Here is a 22,020-nt window from a genome sequence, read left to right on the forward strand (position 1 = left end):
CTGTATGTGTGACATAGGCCATGTACATAAGTGTGTGTGCAGGGACATCATGGTCATGCATGTGAGACCAGTAATGTGTGAACCACATGGTTGGTGCATGTGTTACAATGCAAAATGCGGAGTAGCATGGGGAATGCACACATTAATGCATGCCTGTCTCTGTTATTGGACATGGATGGGGTGTGAGAGATGGGTGCTGCTGTCATGGACATGTATGGTGTCCATGTCTGTGTGTCTGACTTGCATGTCTGTGACTTGGAAATGCCATGGATGCATGACACATGTCTGTGACAATGTTCAGATTCACTGATGCAGCCTACTCATCCTTGTATTCACTGTGTCTGAGGTGTACGAGGCCAGATGGATGAAACTAGGGTGAAGTGTGTGCATGTGATAGGCATGACCCATGATGTATGTGAGTTTCAAACCAGCATTGTATGTTTCAAGAGTCCCTTGGACATGTATGCTAATGTTCATAGCATGCGCCATGCCTGTTACTGCATGTGTTTTGCCTGCACTGACCCATGTGTTGTGGAGGGACATGATAGAAGTGATGTTTGACAGTGCCACTCATCTGCTATTGCTTCCTGTCTAGGGGACCATTGTACAGTACCCTAATGCTTGTGTTCTATGTCTCCCTCTACACAGCAGCAAGTGATGAAGAGGGCGGAGACGGCGCTGTGGAGCAAAGCGGCGGGGATGCCTCCACCAGCCGGCGACGCAAGGCCCAGTCACGATCCCAGAATTTACCATCGTCCGGGAGTGAGGGGACTGGTGCTGCGTCTGCCACTACGGCTGCAGCGGAAGGGGTGGGTGAGCCCCCACAGGGACTTGCAATGGCGGAAGATGGTGTGGAGCCATCCAGGTTGGTGGTTTCCACAGAGGAGGAGGAGGCCGCTACTGAGCCGCATATAGGGCCTGGTGGGGGTGTTACCACTGGTGCAAGTGGTGCAGTCCAGGGCCAGGGGCAGGAGGCAGCACAGGTCACCACGGAGGGGCCTGTGCATGTCGCTGTCCCTGACGCTGTGACTGCACCACCATGCACCAGCAGGGATGCCCCATCCCAGGCCCGTCAGCAGGTAGGGGGGATGTCCATGTCATCTGACACTCCTCTACCTGCGGACGAGGGGACCCCTGGCCGTATGGAGAAGGTCCTGATTGGTGTCGCGTTGCGCACGCGTGACATTTGTGATGACATGCGTGCTTCCGGGGGGAGCACGCACGTCATCATGAAGAACAGCGTGACAATGTGGCCCAGTTGGGAGTGTCCATGGTCGGGGGTTTTGTACATGTGTCGGCCACTCTGGCGGCACTCTCCTCCTCTGTGGAGACTATGCGCCAGTCGTTCTCCATGCCGTCTTCTGGCCCAGATGCCACCAGGGCCCCCTGTGGACCTGCCCTGACCAACGCAGCCAGCTCGGTGGGGATCCCATCCCTGCCACAGTCGGGAGTCGGAGGTCCAGCAGGGGTGGATACCACAGCAACTGGACCCCAGCAGATGGAGGATGTCCCGGCATCATTCAGCAGGGCACGTGCACGACGGCGTCGGTGGATTCCATCAGCCTGGATGCCGTCGTGCTGGCAGAGGCAGTTGCGTCGGAGGCAGCGGCAGGCTCAACGTGGGAGGCATCATGGCTCGGGGCAAACTACATCAGAGGGGCAGGCATTGGCCGGAGGGCAGGAGGACCCTGGAATGGGAGTGTTTTCCGTGTGGCAGCGGTTGGGGCAGCAGATAGGTGTGGAGCCGTGGCAGGTGGAGGAGGCACGGCTCACGATGGTCAGGGTGGAGAACTCCATGCGCAGGGCGCTGAGGCGGGCTGAGTGCCTCGAGGGAATTCGCAGGGAGTTGGAGGTGGACATGGTGTTATCCCTGCGAGACCTCAGGGCCAGAGAACAGGCCCACCTCCAAGACATTGAACAGGAGTTCAATAATGCCCTGGCCCATGACATCAACAAGTGAGCCGTTGGACTTGCCCGCCGCCATTGTATATAGTTCATTAGTGTTAAGTTTCATTTCTTTTTTCTTTCATTTGGGGCGCATGGACTATGCCCCACATTTTTGTATAAAGTTAGTAATTAGGTAGGTTTCATTGTAGGTTTGATTTATGTTGTTGGGCTCATGGACCCTGGATTTGCTATTTGTACATAGTTTTACAGTGGACTTTTCTCCTTCATCTTTATTTTTCTTCACCATGGAGCAATGGATATTACGCTTTTCTTTCCCTTTGTTGGAGGGTGACTTTGGACACATTTTCATTTGGATTAATTTGGATTCTCATTTTTTTAATTTATCATTTTTTGGGACATGCTGCATTTTCATTATTATTGGCATTATTGTGTGTTTTTATTTCATTCCCTTCATTTTGACTTGAATACATTTTTGTTTCTTACTTCAATGTGTGGTCTTCTCTCATTGGTTTCATGCATGTCACAATGTGGGTTTTCTCAGTCATGTGTTCCCATTGTGTGGGTCGGACAGACTTGTACTCATGCGCATACTGCTTATTTGTGATCTATCATGTAATGGGGATTTCAATGGGGATTTGTGTGGCCATAGGAGCCAGGGTTCTGGATTGTGATGACGTGTTGGCTGGGGGACATGTGTCAGGGCCTGCTGGCAGGTGCCTGTCAATGATGGGGGGGTGGGGGTGCAGGGGACATGTGTGGGACATGAGTGGAGGCCTGCTGGCAGGTGCCCCTGACTGCTGGGGGGTGAGGGTGCGGGGGACATGTGTGGGACATGAGTGGGGGCCTGCTGGCAGGTGCCCCTGACTGCTGGGGGGTGGGGGCGCTGGGGGATATGAGTGGGGGCCTGCTGGCAGGTGCCCTGCACTGCAGGGGGGTGGGGGTGCAGGGGGACATGGATGGGGGCCTGCTGGCAGGTGCCCCGCACTGCTGGGGGGTGGGGGTGCTGGGGGACATGAGTGGGGGCCTGCTGGCAGGTGCCCTGACTGCTGGGTGGTGGGGGTGCTGGGGAACATGTGTGGGGGCCTGCTTGCAGGTGCCCCTGACTGCTGGGGGTGGGGGTGCTGGGGGACATGTGTGGGACATGAGTGGGGGCCTGCTGGCAGGTGCCCCTGACTGCTGGGGGGTGAGAGTGCAGCAGGACATGTGTGGGGGCCTGCTGGCAGGTGCCCCTGACTGCTGGGGGGTGGGGATGCAGGGGGACATGTGTAGGGGCCTGCTGGCAGGTGCCCCTGACTGCTGGGGGGTGGGGGTGCTGGGGGACATGTGTGGGGGCCTGCTGGCAGGTGCCCTGCAGTGCTGGGGGGTGGGGGTGCTGGGAGACATGAGTTGGTGATCATATTGCAACGTGACATGTGGCTTGGCTGGGAGGCATGCCCATGGTGGATGGGCTGCCTGCGGGACATGACCAGGGGTGCAGGGTAGTCCCCTGTGGTGTGGGCTGCCTGCAGGGGCCATGGAGGGGGTAGAGGGGACACCTGGGAGGACCCACACTGCCAATTCCCGTGTAGGACTCCCTGCGCACCCCCGAAATACGCGTTCCCCGCTCTGACAGCAAAATCGCATGTGAAACTTCATGCGCAGCCGGTAATACACGTACCCTACTCCAAGCGCGTGTGAAACTTCCCGCGCCCCCTGAAATACACGTACCCAGGCCAATCGCGTGTGAAACTTCCCGCGCACCCCTGAAATACACGTACCCAGGCCAATCGCGTGTGAAACTTCCCGCGCACCCCTGAAATACACGTACCCAGGCCAATCGCGTGTGAAACTTCCCGCGCACCCCTGAAATACACGTACCCAGGCCAATCGCGTGTGAAACTTCCCGCGCACCCCTGAAATACACGTACTCAGGCCAATCGCGTGTGAAACTTCCTGCGCACCCCTGAAATACACGTACCCAGGCCAATCGCGTGTGAAACTTCCCGCGCACCCCTGAAATACATGTACCCAGGCCAATCGCGTGTGAAACTTCCCGCGCACTCCTGAAATACACGTACCCAGGCCAATCGCGTGTGAAACTTCCCACGCACCCCTGAAATACACGTACCCAGCCCAATCGCGTGTGAAACTTCCCGGGCACCCCTGAAATACACGTACCCAGGCCAATCGCGTGTGAAACTTCCCACGCACCCCCGTAATACACGTACCCCACTCGCACAGGCCCTTTCGCATGTGAAAGTTCCCGCGAACCCCGTAATACACGTACCCTGCTGAAATCGCGTGTAATACTTCCCGTGAACCCCAGTAATAGACGTACCCCACTCGCACAGGCACTTTCGCGTGTGAAACTTCACACGCACCCCAGTAATACACGTTCCCCGCTTGACGTTTGCTGTTGGCAGCCCTGTAAACTGGTCCAGGGTTAGCACAGCCCTTTGTGCTGAATTGGGAATTGTGATGGCTTTTCCTTGCGCGAGGGCGTTCTTGGGGGCGTAACTGGCGCTGCTGCAGGGTCTTTGCGCCACTCTGCGCCACGGCTGGTTTTGGAGGCTAAAATCCATGAATACGCTGTGCACGGAAATCGATTTTAGCGCACGCGGCTGGCGAAAACATTTGCACGCGCACACTGTGCGCCAGCTGCATGCACCACTTTTGTGTGAAATTCTATGAATTACCCCCTTAGAGTGCACACCACTTGTCACCCAACTCCATGGCACACAATCATTGGCCCTCATTACACCGAATGCGGTAAGGGTTTACTGGTAAGGGCACCGGTACCGGTAAACCCTTACCACCTTACTACGAGGTTCCTTTGCGGGACCCGACCTCAACGGCTGGTTTTACCAGCCATTAAGTAACGGGCCCGCAAAGGTACCTTGGTGCTAATTACGGTACCGCAATTTGTGGTACCGTAATTAGCTCCTTCCCCATTCCCATTGAGCCCTATGGGGGCAAAAATGGGAATGGGCAAGTGCCTTGGTGAATGGGGAATTACCACCCCCACTTACCGCCCCCACTCACCAAGGCGGACACAGTAAAATACTGGCGGCAACCATGGCGCTAATAGCCCCATGCTTACCGCATACCGTGTAATGAGGCCCATTGTATTGATATGAGAAGGGTGTAATACTGGCTGAGGCACTGAGCTGTCCTAATGGATGAACAATAGAATTCTATCCAGAACAATGTACGGGCCATTCATTTGAAAGTTACAGAGGGGTGGTATTCACATAGCTATGCAGTTGAAATAGTTGATACATGGTATATGTGTTCTGATTCCTATATTAGGGGAAATGTGTCACGTATGATCCACAGTCATTTTGCCATACACGGGTAGACATTCTGCAGTATGGCGATCTCCCAATGCAGACATTCCCTGGATTAGTCAATATTAAACATACATGTGTAACATTGTAGTGTGTTTGAGTGTCATGCACCTTTATCGACATATCTAATGTGTAGGCCCTTGTAGATTGGTCTGTACATTTCCACAGATGTCTCTGCCTCTTGCTATCCTGGATTGGAATGTTTGCCTAGTGCTATGGAACTCTATGGCATCATTAGTCAGTAATTCAGACACTTTAGTTTATTTGGATTAAATAAAATCCACAAAACCTACAATGATGCGATGCGTAGTAATACACAGAGTGCAAAAATACCTACATAGCATCATAATACGGTTCCATGTCATTTCGCCATACAATGCATAACACCAGCATATCAGTAAAACAAACAAAAACAAGTCAAACAGCAATGCTACTTGGAAGCCAAAAACTAGCATTTTACATCGTTTCCAGGCTCCCTATAAACACCTATCTAAGAGGAAAGCAGCCTTAGTACATAAAACAAGCAGCACAGAAAGAAGGCGGGTCTCCATTCAGTGACTTAGTCTCCGTCCGTTCTCTCCAACGGAGCAGTCGCGGGCCCTTCTCCTTCATCAACAACAGTGCGTGGATGTGGCCATTTCCAATCAGCTGACCATTGTCAGCCCAAATAATTGAGAGGGAATTATGGTCGCTCTCACATCTCGGTGGTATTTCAACGTTACGTAGGCAGCCCCACCACTTCATCAGGGTCAATATATAGTTGATGATAATGCTATGAAATATTGCATTTCCAAAAGTGTAGTTCCCTGCTTTTGCCGAGTGAAATTTGCCATTAGTTGCTCTGTAGCCGGAAGCAGCTAATATATTCCATGACTTCACAGCCCCGTCGTTCATTGAGGGATCCATCAAGGACGCTTTCAGCACAAAAAGAACCATATCCTCCTCATTTTCACTGAATAATTCTTCACCAGTGAACAGCCTAAGACTGAAATCTCATCACCCCACCCACAGGGTAATTTCAGTCAGAAGAGTTACTATCATCCACCATAAGGCGTTCCCGTGTCCTGAGTAATGTGTCATTATAGAAATGAATTATGGGTATGTAAGCTTCCACAGATTTCTCAGCATCTTTCCATCCTGGATTGGAATGCGTGTTTAGTGCTGCGGATCTTCGTGCATCTCTGTGACATCATTGTTCTGATACCAGCAGATAGAAAGCATTTATATGGAGGTTGCATGCATTTCCTGCACGTGTAGGAGTCATGCAAAATCCCTATTGACCCATTGTAGTGTCGGCACCATGTTCTTCCATGGGTACTGCCATTACTGATCTCTGATCTCTGCCAAGCATACTTCTTCTTCGTCAACCCTGATCCCGCTATTTTGATGATGATATTGCAGTTTCAGTCTCACAATTGGTTAATTATTCTCTCAGTTATTGACGAATGGCAGGCGTTTCTTGGCTGTAGAAACTTTTAAAACGTTTAGCTATGTGACAACTGCAATTTTTTGTAGAACATAACATGCTGTCGGACGAATATCAATCTGACCTTCACCCTACCAATGGGCCAGAATCATACCTACTCATAGTTTGAAATTACATATTGGAAGCAGATGACAAAGAAGAAATGACGCTCCTTGTGATGATTAATATGTCAGCAGCACTCAACACGAACAAGTAGAAACTTTTTAAATCACACCTACAAAATCAAGTTAATATCTCAACTAAATCTGTGAATTGGTTCCATTCCTTCTTAAAAAAAAATAGAAAACAGCAGGTCAAGGTTAGGCTCTTTTTTGCCGCCAGCACAGAGAGTTCCCTGTGGGGTCCAATAGGGCTCCCTCTTTCCCCCTGCTCTTTAACATTTATGTTAAACCTCTGTTTTATATCTTTAAAAATTATGGTCCAAAATAATACTGGTATGCAGATGACACTCAAGAATATATTAAACCAAAGATCCTGGACACCAGTGACAGGTTGACTAATTGCCTACAGGAAATTGAGCATTAGATGCTGGACAACTCCCTTCAACTCAATCCAAACAAAACTATAAATAAATTATTCTTTTGTAACTAAACATAAACTGGAGACAACTGCTAACAAATATCCTCGACCTACCCGATTTCATATTCAAGTGGTCTTCTCAGAGATAATAAATAACATAGGTTTATACTGGCAAAAATACCTGTATTTGAGCACAAAGATAATCCAACAATTAAAAGGCTTTTATCTTAAACTTAGACTCCAGAGCAGAGTTTCGCCTTACTTTGGAAATTAACATCTCCCAGTAGTAGTTGGCACCCTCATCAATGCCAGTCTTGACTATGTCAATTCGCTCTATCTGGGCATGCCAGATTATCAGCTGGATCAAATTAAAAATGTCCATAATTCAGCTGTTTGTATTATGATCCAGTTGTCTCGTTTTGACTCAATCAAGCAATTTCACGACTCATTTCATTAGCTCCCGGTAAAATGCCGTAATTCCTCCGGGGTTAGCCCTTGGTGTCTCCAAACAAATATACATGAATATATACTGTCCAAGTCTCTACATTCTGAAAACAACTTTATACTGTCGGTGCATACATTTCATTTTAAACATTGTGTTGATCGCAAATTTTCCCTTGCTACCCTACGACCTTCCCTTTGCCATTGGATCCATAGACACATTTTCTCAATTTCACAAAGCCTTAAAAGCTTGGCCTTTCTGTTAACTCTTTCTCTCCTATTTCAAATCCATGGTTTAGCGCCACGCCTGGATACAGCTTGGTCAGTAAGTGGCCCGTTAGAAAGCCTTACAGTGAAATACTATTATTATTTGAAAATGTATAAAGCGCAAAAGTAAGGCCCAAAGGCATCCAGGCACTAAAGTCGGCAGCTCCGCGGCTGATACTTCACACTCCTAACCTGTAGAGAAACTGAGCTAGAACAGATGGATTTTCAAAGCTCTCCTAAAAGGGAGATTCTCGTCAATGGCTCTTAAAGATAGAGAGAATGCATTCCATTAACGTGGGGCCAGGACTGAAAATGAACGGCCACCCAGTCTCCTTCACTGCTACTTGGGGGTCTTGAGAAGTGAGCGTGACTCAGAACGCAGTTGTCTGACTCGGCACTACCGCTCTATCTTCCCTTTAAGGTATTGAGGGCCAACATTGTGCACAGCCCGATGGACGAGGCAAAGTGTATTAACTTCAATCCGAGTTGCCACTGGCAGCCAATGCAAGCGGTGCAGGAGAGCTGCTGAGGGGTCAGTTTTGGCATCATAAGTGCCAGTCTAGCTGCCGTGTTTTGGAGTATCTGCATGCACTCGATCTGATACTTGGGTTGTCCCAAGTATATCCTATTGCAGTAATCCAATGGCCCCACCATAGTTTCTGTCGTCAATGTTGTTCGATTGGCTGGGAGAAGCAGGGGTAGAATCTTCCTCAAGACCTTCAGTTTTCCAAAACCAGCACTGAATATGGCAGAAACCAGCGAGCCAGTGAGTTGGAGTTTCACCCCAAGGCTTTTTACTGCAGCACAGGGCAGACTCCAGATTCAGCAATAAGGTCAGCCAGTAGTCGTGCGTACAGATTAAAAAGAAGGGGGGGGGGGCAGAGCTGATACCTGCAGACCTTCACACGTCAATTCCACAGCTGATGAAAAACAGGTTTGAAAGGAGACAGTATGAGAGCGTCCTTCAAGGAAAGACTCGAACCATAGCAAAAGAGGTCCAATAACCCCTGCTTGCTACAGCCGAGTCAATAAGATATCAAGATCCACTGTGTTAAAAGCTGTGGAGGGGTCCAGGAGGATAAGTACTCTGGCCTCACCACGGTCCTGAAGCAAAGTTTGGTCATCGAGAAGTGAGATCATTACTGACTCTGTACCCATTGTGGGTCGAAAACCAGGTAGAGAAAGGTGCAGACAATGATTCTCTTCCAGGAATTTTCCATCAGCTTCATCATAGCTGGGAGAAGAGAGATGGGTCTGTAATTGGCTGGCACCTGTGGGTCAGAGTTTGATATTTTCAGGAGAGGTGTGACCACTGCGTGTTTAAGAACAGTGGGGACCTTTCCCAAGGTAAAAGAGTGCTGTAATGTGTCTGTGAACATTCCAATTGCCCTCTGAGGGAGAGCTTTCAAGATACGGGGGGAACCGCATCCAGGGGAGAGTCAAATTTCAGGCCCTCAAGAGCCTTCCAAGTAGCCACGTCATTTATCGGCTCAAGATCGAAAGTGTTGACCAAAAAGGGAGAAGGGGTCACCTTCCGAGCAGCTCCTGGGTCTGTACCACCATCTCTGCCATTTGGCTGCCTATGATGGCTTTGCGGATATCTTGAATTTTACCTCTAAAAGAAAATACTAATTGCATTACATCGCAGTTGTGCATCTGGCATTTTAACTTGACTACCCAAAGGGCAGACTGATAGCTCTTTTGCTACTAAAAATAGTTCTCTGGAAGAGAAGGATGCTTATGTTATCTTGTTTGCATAATATAATTCACGGCACATTATCCCAAGGATGAGAGAGCAGGCACAGGAAGCCTGCTTCCCACCCAGATCACCATGGATTGTACCAGTCCATGCAGATATCGCTGAGAATCAGGCATAGTGCTTCTCAGTCGCAGTCGTTGGGTAGGACCCCTAAAATAATGATTTCATGAGACCAATTCCAGGCAATAACTTCAAAAAGTGTTTAACTGTACCTTGTGTTGATGCAGGAGCTTTGGTTTGGTGAGCATCATTGCCCTCTGTACCCCCAGGCCACTCTGTGGTGATCATCTGTTCTGTGCTACTCATCCATACTTTTGGAGGTATCATTGTGGGAACAGGAACATCTTTTAAAAAGAAGTGAGAAGTTAGCCATTGGCTTAATCAGAAAGCACACATCATTTTAGCATGACCCCCCAATCGGAAGCCTTTAGCCAATACATCAAAACAGAAACTACTACATGTAGGATGTTGGATGGGTTGACAAATCTAGTTTGGTTGTGGGCGCTGGCAGTTGATATTTGTCATCCAAACTATAGGAGATTTTTCATATTACTGGATTTCCCCAGTTGAGAACTGGGGAAATCCAGTAATATGAAAAATCTCCTATGGTTTGGGCGACAAACACCAACTGCCAGCGTCCACAACCAAACTAGGTTTGTCAACCCATCCAACAATCTACTTTCCTGGGAACATTGGAGCTTTAGGTTCCCTGACAAACCAAGTGCCAGGCTGCAGGCTACACTACGATCCACAAACAAGAAGCCTCAATTGCGCAGGGGACCAGGATATCCCTCAAAACTCCACACCCTCTCCACACCCTCTGAACCAATTACTACAGGTAGGAATCAGTGAGTCAATGCACCGTGCAATCCATTTTTAAGCAGGACAGCATGGTACTCAATAAAGTTAACCCAAAAGAGGAATTTAGGTTTTCAGTCTGCTGCCAACCAATAATTAGATACAAAACATTATGATCTTACTATGACTGTCTGCTCAAGCTTACTGCTGCCCATGGGGCCCTGAAAGAACGAGCATGGACTGATCTAATGCAACCTATAGATATCCTGGCTGAATGCTTCTCTCCGCGGGTGGGTGACAATATTCAACAGGCAGCCTATATTATCAGCCCTGCATTAGCAGTTTTGCAGGCAGCCTGAAGTATCCCACTAGCCTTGCAAACTATCCTTACTTCTGGACATCCTATCACAAGTCCCCGAGTGGCACAGAGTTAGACACCTAACTGTGATAGGTGCGGTAGGGGGCATGGCAAGATAAGGTATCCTACACTTTGAATGGGCACTAAGTTCCCCCAGAATGGGGTGTTATTCCTGATTGGTGTGCCACTCCCTAACAGTAATCCTAATTCTCCCTGTAAAGGTGGCAAAGGGTGAACATGTGCAGCAGTCCTAGAGAGGCCACAAAGTCTCTGGATGGTGGTACACATTGTGCCATTCAATAAACGGGCATATGTAGATAACGTGTGGTGCGCACGGCTGCTTGCAGAGATAAATGGGCATTAAGGAATGGGACAATGCATGTTTGTGGTCGGCCAGAAGTTGCTTAGTTTAACTGTTCATCTCCCTGCAAACTGTGCCCTAAGGAAAGACATATCCCCAGAAAAGATTCTACTCAGAATGTAAAGGGCTTAAGACAAGCTCCATTGCCATCACAAGGGGGAGCACATCCGTGAAAATGATCATTTAGAAATGATGCTCCTAGTGGTGGGAGTCCATTTATTGACCTCTGCTTTTCTCCCTCCCTTTGCAGTTTCTTCTCCTCTTTTATGTACCTTCCTTCACTGTTCCTACTTTGCATTGAGTGCTCTAATGTATTATAGGGAGTCACGCTATGCTGTACACAATCTCCATACAATACAATTATCACAGAATAATAAATAATGTTCAATCTACAAGAACCCCTGTGACCAGCCTGACCCCCTTGTGAGGCACACATGTAGCCATAAGATAGCTCTGACGATTCCTTTTTGCCCTTTCTTCTGTGTTGCCATAGCAAGTGGAAAATCATGGATTTAGAGAGTTGCAGAAATACAATAACGGCAATTGATTGATTGTTACATGAATGAATGAAATACCTTGTATTAATGACAGGAGGTCAAACTATATTCTATAGTAAAATAGCAATTATTTAAACTCAGGAATCAGTCACTTTTCTCAATAGAAACATGTTGTTTAAAATGACCAGAGCTGAAGATAAACACAACCTATTGTCACACTATCACAATTATTGATTTTCCACACATGCAATCCAGTTCAAGATTCCATTTTGATGGTTCAATGCATGTTTCAACTATATCTTATTTATTTTTCACTTAATAGAAAACCCCCTTGTTAAGGGTTGAACTCTGGGTTCATATTATACTTTAATATGTGTCTTCCTGACAAGACCAGGCCCAAACCCAGACATGTTATTCCAAGAACAAAACATGTGTTGGTAATCAGCCAGGCAAGAATTTATTTTGTTAAAACCACAATGACTTTTAAGGGACCGTTGAAGTTAGTGTGGCAGATCAGAAGTCTCGTCTGTGCTTCGAAATTATCTATTCGTCCCTTAAGAAGGCCTCCAGAGCATGACTTAAAACTCCTCTGGTACCAGCCAGTGAAAACACATGCTCTCAGAAACTGAATAAAAGTAATTATCAAGAATCTAGGTCTGGTCTTTTCTAGTGCATAATTACTCAAGGGTTACAATATCTACAGCCCGACAGTCTACGGAAGGGGGTATAACGTTGCATTATCTTGATACAAAGTCTGGGAGATTTGTAATCTGCTATTGATTATGTTAGGAGATTAATGGAGAGGGAAGCTTTTTATTACCAGAACAATGAATTCCTCTTATCTACATGGATGCCAAACCTGTCCTGTCTTTATTCTTCGTGGTTTTCAGCTCAGCTACTATGCATAAAACATGTAGAACACATTTTAACAAGACCCATCTACAGATTAATGATATTGAACTTTAGAATAGTGACCTTTAGAATCCATTTTAACTTTGCAATCATTGAATATAGAGATACATTGAAGATCACAACTATGAAGGAGGCTTTTTATGTAGTGATTCACGGTTTATTATACTCAAATTGCACGACAGAAAAAACCCACTTTGATAAGCCCAATTCCGATATTGTTCTCAATGTGACATTTGTAAAAATACCCATTTAACAACTATATTTACGGTGAAAAGTTGCCCTCTCTTTAATGTCATCTTCCTGCAAAGAGGGTGGAAATAAAACATTTGATCTGTGATAGACATCTGAGAAGGATGAACCTTTCCCAAATGATTCTCACACTCCTACACACTCTTAGAAAATCAGATGTTAGATAAGTACTTTGTGTAAGTGCCACACAATCCAAGTGTCCATTCCAAATAGAGAACCAATAGAATCTAATGTCATCACAAATGTCTCATGAGCGGTGATGAACATGCATTATAAAGTCTAACTATATGCAGTGACTTACACGCAGATTTTTGTGAAACATTCAGAGCAGAAAGACAAATAATCCAGAATGAAAGCCGGTTATCCCATGAGGGATCAGACTGATTTCAACAGAATGAAAAAATAAGTCTTTCAGGAAGAGTGCTCCTAAACATATTTGGAGAAGTCCCTTTCATGTTGGGGATGAAGCAAAAGAAATCCAGCGCAAGAGCAGAACCAAAAGTTCCTAATGGTTGAGCTAGTTTGTCTGAATAGCTAGAGGCCTTCCTGATCCAGGCAGTCAGAAGGTATTCACCAGAGGGAGCCATTAGAGAGACCAATCTGTACACATGCCTGCAGCCTGTTGACAACTCTTGGCATATTAAAAGTAAATGAATTGTTACCCTGAAAGAATAGTTACAAGTTTAGTTCATTTGCTTTGTAATTACAGTGCCAAAGACCTATCTGGATCCCTGATTTAGGTAAGCGTTTGACATGACAGATTTCAAATTAAGTGGACATTTCTAGCGCTGTAGCTCCTTCAAAAGCCATTATTCTAAATAAAAGTCCTGAATGAGCATAGTTTGTTTATGCCATTTCGTAGCTACATATGAGTACTAGGTGGAATGTGGAACATGTGGGGTGTTGATGTTTGCAAGTGTTCCTGAGTTTCAGTTGAGTGGCCAGAAGGTAGAGAAAGTAAAGCTGGGGGTTTGTGCTCCTGAACTTATGTACCAATAAAGGAACGTTGCGTACTTACCTCGGCTTCTGCATCTTCACAATAATGGCGATGGGCCAAACATATACGTCGCAACCCCCGGCCACGATCATGAGCAGCAGCGGTCAGAACTCAATAAAGTTTACCGTAGTAAAGGAAGGTAACGTCTCTCAAGTGAACGTTGTACTCCGGCGTCATCTCACCATGCCCGCCTGTGTGGCACCCATCCATTTCATGCGGAGGGAGTAAAGGAGGGGAAGCCCAAAAACTCAGAGCTCCATTCCTTGAAGACTCAAGGAAAGAACCCACAGGTTTGCAGCACATCAGATACAAGCGAAGGCTTGGGGAGAAGGAGGTTATCGTGGGAACGTTGAGATGCCACAGCAGATCAATGGCCTAACCGTCTGTTAGTGCCAGGGATTTGCGCTTTGTGGGAAGGAAGTGCTGTGTGGTGCAAAAAGGTACTTTCATTCATCCTTGCTGGTAATAAAACCTAAGGAAGTGTCTGTGAACGTGAAAGTTAGTCTGCAATAAGTAATGGCTATGCCGGGTGTGCCGTGCCCCACAATCTTCATGGCCTCGCCCGGGCCACTCAAGATAATGTATGGCTAATGGAAGAAAAGGTACATGCACTACCTTAGTGCTGCATATGGGCCCACATTTGCTACAGACAGGAAGGTGTCCCTTCTAATGTATTTTTTGGGTTACGAAGGTCAACGAATATATGAAACTTTGCATAACCGAGAGATGTGATGGAAATAGATGCTAAAAATGTTCTTGATGTTGCAGTGTTAAAGTTAGATGCTCATTTCATCCCAAAGACGAGCACCATATTGGAGGATTATACAAGAGAGCGGAGAAAGCAGAGAAGAGTATATAACAGCACTTAGACACCTGGCACTGTCTGGCAAGTTTGATGGAACCTTAGACAAGCACATTTGAAATCAGTTTATGATCCATGTTGGAATAAAAAGATAAGATTAGGCCTGTGGCTAAAGGGTGATCCAAATCTTGATGACGTGATTAGTGTAGCGAAGAGATTTGAACACTCTATGGCATGTGTGAAATGTCAACAAAGTCCGAAGGCAAAGAATCAAACCCAGTGGTGTTGAAAATGGCTGGTGAGGAGAACGCAAAAAGATGAACAAGGGGGACAGAGCCATCAGAAAATGGCAACAGTACAAAATAATGAACATCCGAGACTGTAAGTAGTAATAGTTAAGGAGCGCCTGTGTTTCAGATGTGGAAGCAGAAATCATTTTGCAGGTTCCCCGGTGTGTCTTATTTATTTATTCAGATTTGTAGAGCGCACCTCAGCCCGGGGGCATCGTGGCACTTGTTACAGACAATATCTTAGTTACATAGGATACAGTAATTACATACAATACAGAATTTACAGTAGAAATGTATACATTAGCAATGCAGTATATTTACATGGATTCCTGAGAGTTTCCCAATTATTTTGCAAGGAATGAGGTTTTCAGTTTCCTGCGAAAAATGGGGAGTGCGTTTTCCGCTCTAATGTCTGCAGGGAGAGCGTTCCAGGTCTTGGCTGCAATGTAGGGGAAACTTAGACCTCCGGCTTTGGCTTTTTTGATGCGTGGGATGCCGATTAGGTTGGAGTATTGCGTCCTGGTGGGATGGGAGGAGGAAGGTTTGAGGATGGTTTCTGAAAGATAGGACGGGGCGGAGAGAGAGAGGCATTTGTGAGTGAGGGTGAGGATTTTGAGAGTGATCCGTTCTTTGACCGGGAGCCATTGGGCTGAGTGCCTGGCCTGGGTGATATTCTCTCTTCTTGGGATACTAAGAGCGGCCCGGAGAGCATTGTTCTGCGTGACTTGTAGTCTGTTTATGTTTTTGGCTGATGTGCCTGCTAGGAGTGCATTGCAGTAGTCCAGTTTGGCTCCAATGGTTGCCCTCGCTATAGAGAGGCAGTTGGGTTTAGAGAGGTAGGGCTTGATGGCGTTTATGAGTTTGGTGGTGTGTGCGGATGCAGAAGTGATTGCTCTGACTTGTCTAGTCATAGATAGTGAAGAGTCAAGGTATACTCCCAGTGTCTTTACGGCTGTGGATACGGGGATGATGGAGTTGTCAATGGAGAAGTTAGCGTACAGTTTGTCAAGTTTGTCTAGGGTGTTCTGTTGACCTAATATCATGATTTCAGTCTTGTCACCATTGAGGCAGAGGCCATTAACTGCCATCCATGCCTTGATGACGGTTTAGATTGTGTGGAGTGCCTTGGCGTCTTCGTTGTATGATCCTGAAAGGGGTAGAAGTACTTGTGTGTCGTCCGCGTTGTTCGTGTATGTGATGCCGTATGAGTCAAGTTTGTCAAAGAGGGGCTTGGTGAACAAGTTATAGAGTGTGGGTCCAGTGCAAGATCCTTGAGGGACCCCGCAGTGGATTGGTGTGGGAGTGGCGTTGGCAATGTCCGAGAAGACTTTCATGGCTCTTCCCTCTAGGAAGGAAGTGATCCAGAGGGCTGCTTCTTTGGAGAAGTTGGCTGAGTGTGTGAGGTGAGAAGTGAGAGTCTTGTGATCAACCAGATCAAAAGCGGCTGAGAGATCTAAAAGGAGCAGAAGAGCAGGCTTGCCTTTGTCCATGATTTGGGTGATCTGATTCTTCAGATCTACCAGGGCTGTTCCTGTGCCATGTCCTTTACGGAAGCCTGATTGCCTAGTCCCGAGGATGGAGTGGGTTTCCAGAAAGTGTTGGATTTGGCAGTGGGCAGCTTTGTCCAGTAATTTCAGTAGGAATGACACCGTGGTTATTGGTCTGTAGTTGTTTGGTTGTAAGGGGTCGAGAGTAGGTTTTTTTAAGAAAGGCCGGACCCAGGCCTCTTTGAGGTTAGCTGGGATTATGCCTGTTTTAAAGGACGCGTTGATGAATGCTGTGAAGAGCGGCGCAAAGCAGTCTGCGCAGTTTTTGACGAGTTTTGGTGGGCAAATATTGCATTTACAGGGGGAGGGTTTGAGATTTTTTAGTAGGTTAATAACTTCTGATTCAGTGACGTCTCTGAAGGAGAAGTCAGGTATGGTGGGCTTGGGCGAGGTGGGTTGGGTGCTGGTAGGTTTAGTTCCTGTCTGTTGAGGAGGTGCTTTGCAGTGGTCTTTGATTTTCTTTTGGAGAAGGTCAATTTTGTGTAGCATGGCAGCTTGAATGCTGGTACACCAGGCTTCATCTTGGATTATTTCGTCCGGTGTATTAGGGGGGGAGATGAGCTCATTAAAAATGGCAAAGATCTCTTTGGAGTGTGATTTGGCATTGGAGATACGTGTGTTGAAAGCGTTGGCTTTGGCATCGGTGATAGCTATCTTGTATTGGGGGGAGATTAAATTGAATTTGTTTTTGGTATTGGTGCAGGGGTCAGATTGCCAGTTTTTTAGTGCTGCTCTTTTGTGGGATCGCATTGAGTGCAGTTTTTCAGTAAACCATGAGTTGGTGTGTAGGGATTTCTTCTCTTTTTTCCAATCGAGTGGTGCTATTTCATTGATAGCTTTGGTGATGACATCTTTGTAGATGTCTGCTAGGATATTGGGGTCATTAGCGAATGGGGGAGCTAACTCAGGGGTATTGAGGTATGGGCGCAGGTTCTCCTCTATGAGTTTTTTTAGAGCTTCTGACTTCTGCAGCGCTGGCAGGGGTCAGAGTTTTGTGGTTTTTGGTGATAGGAATAGAGAACTCGATGCAGGTGTGGTCAGTCCAGGGCAGTGAGGAGTTAGAGGTGATAGTGGTGAGGCAGTTATGGCCTGCAATCCAGTCAAGAATGCGGCCTTTGATGTGAGTAGGACTTTCTACTTTTTGGGTGAAGCCCAGGTCATTGAGTTCCTTGGTGAGAGTGCCTGCAGATTTGTCCTTAGAATCGTTAAATCCGAGATTGAGGTCTCCTAGTAGAAGGGTTTTGGTGGAGCTTTTGATATTATTGCTGAGGATGTGAATGATGTTTTCCTGGGAGTCTGTGGTGATGCCTGGGGGGCGGTATAGTAGGTGAATGTTGATGGTGCTGTGTGAGTTTGGCCGATAGGAGGTCAGAGTTGTTGGTCGAGGCGTGACTGACAGGTCGGAGCTGGAGGTTCTCCTTGTAGATGACGGCTACTCCGCCTCCTATTCGATCTGGCCTGTCTTGTCTGAGTATGGTGAAGCCAGGTGGTAGTGCAAGTGCAACAGCGGGGCCTGATGCTTCATGTAACCATGTTTCAGTGATGGCTAATAGGTCAATGTTATTGTTGGTTATGAGGTCATGAATATCAGGTGCATGAGCTGGGAGAGATCTAACATTGAGGAGGGCACATTTGATGTGAGGTGTGAGTGGTTTGTTTGTGGAAGTGCGAGTGGTGGTCGTATCTGATATGTTATGTGAGGTGGTATTGTGGGGTGTGGCGAGGTTAGTGGGTGGTGGACTGGGGGAGAGTGGGTATCCCGTGCGGGGGCAGCGTTTGGAAGTGGTGCGAGAACTCAGTCTATAGTTTATGTATTCTGTGGGAAGGGGTAGTGTGCTAAGTTCTGTGGTCTGTGTGCGAGCTCTAAGTCTTTCTAGTCTATGCATAATTACGACACATGGTGTGCGATGTGGCATGGTTAGTGTGGTATCCGGGGTAGCGATATGTGGTAGGGGAGTGGGCTTAGTGGTGTGGGTATGGGGGGATGGATGGGAGTATATAGTTTGAGAGCAGTGAGTGTTGCGAGGAGAGTGAGCAGCGTGGTGGTGACCGCGTTGAGCTTGCAGGACGCTATGGGCATGATTGTACGCTGGTCGGGGCTGTGTGAGGAGGAGGACACAGTCAGATTGGGTGGACCTAGCCTGAGGTAGGCAGGAGTGGATAGGTTCAGAGTGGGCTGAAAAACATCCTAGGTACTAGGAGGTATCAGTGTGGCTAGGCGCAGCAAGAGGCACCGGCCAGATCGCAGATGAGCGACTATAAGGCACAACACAATTCAGATGTGGTCTGAAGGTGACCATAAGGCACAACACAATTCAGATGTGGTCTGAAGGTGACCGTAAGGCACAACACAATTCAAATGTGGTCTGAAAGCGACCATAGGGCACAACACAATTGAAATGTGGTCTGAAGGCGACCATAGGGCACAATACAATTTGAGTGTGGTCTGTGAGCGACCATAAGGCACAACACAATTCAAATGTGGTCTGACAGAAGGTAATGTTCTCTAGATGCCGAAAATGGGGGAATTTCGCTACCTATTGTGTACATTTTACTATGTCTCTGGTAAAGAAATGTGTTGTGGGAAGGATGATGAAGAGTGTGAAAGTCCCTGCGCGGACATCGTGGTGAAGGGGTAGAGAGGTTGAATGATGGCAGATGCCGCTGCTAAGATTTCATTGATGTCAAGAAAGTTGGTCGAGGAGGTTGTAGAAGGAAAAATTGGGAAATGACATGCCCTAGATATAAAACCCGGTGTATATAATTTGGACAGGAATAAACTGTTTGGTTAATTTGTTGCACAACTGAAATTTAAGGATCACAAGGCAGAAGGTAGGGTTTATGTAACCAAAAAGGGAGCAACGTTGTTGGGGTGGCTGGAGTAACATAAACTTGAAATTCATTTGGATCCCAACACCGATGATCAAGTCCTGCACGTAGGGCACATGAAAAGAATAAGTGAGTGTCAAAGGAGTGTATTTGAGAAATAAAATGGGTAGGGTGAAGGGAATGAAACATCGAATTGTTCTGAAAGGTGGGAGGAAACCAGTAGCTGCAAAGCTTCATCCAGTTCCATTATGCCTCCAGCAAGGTGTAAAGGATGAGCTGAAGAAATTGTGTGATATGGGGATAATTGAGAGAGCTGGGAGTGTGGAATGGATTTCACCGTTAATGGTGTTTAAGAAATCAAGCAGCGAATTGCGATCGTGGGTTGATCTGTGGGAGTTGAATCAGTGTGTGGTGGTTGAGAGACACACTCTTCTGAACATGGTACACATGCTAGCAATGATTGGGAAAGGAAAAGTTTATACAAAGAGCCTCATCACGAGTCTAGTGGTATCCCAGCGGTAATACCACTGGGATACTGCCAGCACAAATTGTGCTGCCGTTAATCAGTCTGTCGCTATTAGCGGATCATGAGTAGCAGTTGGGCAGTTATTGCCCCTTCCCCATTGGGTCAAATAGACCCAATGGGGTTTTTATGGCGCTATTTGCATCCTGCTAATAGAGCCCAAAACGGGCAGAAAGCAGGATTTTCACCTCCAGCAAAAAGCTGGAGGTAAAACTTGACACTTTCTGCCCCAAAGCATAATAGAGCCAGCCCTTAAATGTGGTGGTAATAGCGTTACTGAGTTGGACATGGCATCATTTTATCACCAAGTTGAGCTGGAAGAGGAGTCCAGAAATGTAACCACGTTCATATCACATGGTGTTTTTCAATTTCGGAGAATGCCGTTCGGCCTTGTATAGCGTCTTCTGTATTCCAAAAAGCGGTGTACAAGTTGTTTGATGGTCTGAGGGGTGTCTTCTGTTTCCAATATGACTTCATCATTGGGAGCCAATGGAGGAGCATGATAATATGCTAGGATGGGTCTTAGATATTATGGAAGTGAAGGGTATTACCCTTAGGAAGGAGAAATGTGTTTTCAGAAAACAGGTGGTAGAGTACTTGGGGCACGATATATTAGTATAAGGGGTCAAACCCAAAAGGGAAATGGTGGAGGGTATCAGGCATATTGAGTCACACAAAACAAAGGGGCAGTTGCATTTATTCTTGGGGATGATTGAATTCTACCAAAAGTGTATTAAGAATGTTGCTGATAAGGTGTGAGAGATGAAGAAATTGTTGAAGAAGGGTGTGGATTTTCTTTGGAATGAAGGGAGCATAAGAGAGTTCCAAGAAATAAAAAAAAAGATAGACATGGCAAAAACACTTGAGGAGATTGACACTAGGAGGAGGTCAATAATAATGGTTGATGCCAGTGATGTTGGCATAGCAGCTGTATTATCTCAAGTGGGAGAGCATGGAGCTCAAGAGGTCATTAGCCATTCCTCGAGAGTGTTACAGGATGCAGAGAAAAGATATTCTGGTCTAGAGAAAGAAGCGCTAGCTTGTCACTGGGCAGCTGAGAAATGTCAAACCTTTGTGTGGGGGCAAGCTTCATTTTGTGGATTGATCATAGACCCTTGAAGCAAAACAAAGGAGGTGATGGCTGGAAGGTTTAGAATAATCGTAACCTATGGCATTGCTCTGGGCAACCCTCCAGACCATTGTTCTTTGGCTGCCAAGCCATTACAAAAGGGGAAAGACCATATGCAAATCAGGCTTGGTCCCACACCAAAAGGGGCAGTCCAGCCGCAACTACTTGCTCACATCCCTTCTGCATGAGACCACAAGCATCCCCAAACATGTTTCGGCCTTGAAGGCCATATTCGTGTAAAATATTTGGATAAAGTATCAAGGAGAGTGGCCGGTTCGCTGCCAAAGATGCAATGTCATTCATTTAAAATTGAAATTATTCTGCGTAAAGATAACCTATGGGCAGATCAACTATCCAAGTTCGGTGGTAAAGAGGAAAAAAAAGGCTAGAGATAGCATATATGGTGTTTGTTACACTTGAAGGAGTAGTCAGAAAGGAAGAATGAAAAAGGACCTTGGGTGACAAGGAAGGAATGGTGCGGGCAATACAGTATACGCTGTCAGAGATGGCAAGCAAATAAAGGTTGAAAAATGATGAGAGGGCTTAGTGGGAGGTGAGAAACTAATTGATTGTTAAGAACAACATATTTTATAGGTCGGGCAGGGCAGTTGTAACTGCATCGGTGAGAGAAAAGGGTAGCCCATGAAGGGTACCTGGGTTTTTCCAAGACCAAAGCAGTGTTAAGAGGGGATTACTGGTGGCTTGGGTTCGACCGCGAAGTGGAGCAGAGGTTGAATCGAGTTTTACAAGGCTGTAAATGGAGAAGTGGCACATTTGCAAACCTTAGACGAGGTATGGTGCCCTGTGGTGTTTGGGAGGTGCTGGCAGTGGACGTGTTCAGACCCGTGGAGATGGCCAGTGGCCAAGAGGAGTTTATAATAGTTCTGGTTGATATTCTGTCACAATGGGTCGAATATAAAGTGGTGAGAGATGCTGATGGGGCAGCTGTCGTCGCCTTCCTGGACGAGATATTTGCAAGAGAGGGTTTGCCGACAAGCATTAGGACCAATAATGGGAGGCAA

The 22,020-nt window shown here is 46.7% G+C and overlaps 1 protein-coding gene across 3 annotated transcripts in view; it reads right to left on the minus strand.

Moving 5' to 3' along the window:
* LOC138480763 (titin-like) overlaps positions 1-22,020 on the minus strand; it is a 557,826-nt gene that overhangs the window by 143,066 nt on the left and 392,740 nt on the right. For all 3 annotated transcript variants that reach the window (XM_069612496.1, XM_069612497.1, XM_069612498.1), the window contains exon 14: positions 9,919-10,050. In XM_069612496.1, coding sequence (XP_069468597.1) covers positions 9,919-10,050 — 132 coding nt within the window. The remainder of the gene's footprint in view (positions 1-9,918; positions 10,051-22,020) is intronic.

Source organism: Ambystoma mexicanum, chromosome 5p (assembly GCF_040938575.1).
Source record: "Ambystoma mexicanum isolate Mex_15411 chromosome 5p, UKY_AmexF1_1, whole genome shotgun sequence".
Taxonomy (NCBI): domain Eukaryota; kingdom Metazoa; phylum Chordata; class Amphibia; order Caudata; family Ambystomatidae; genus Ambystoma; species Ambystoma mexicanum.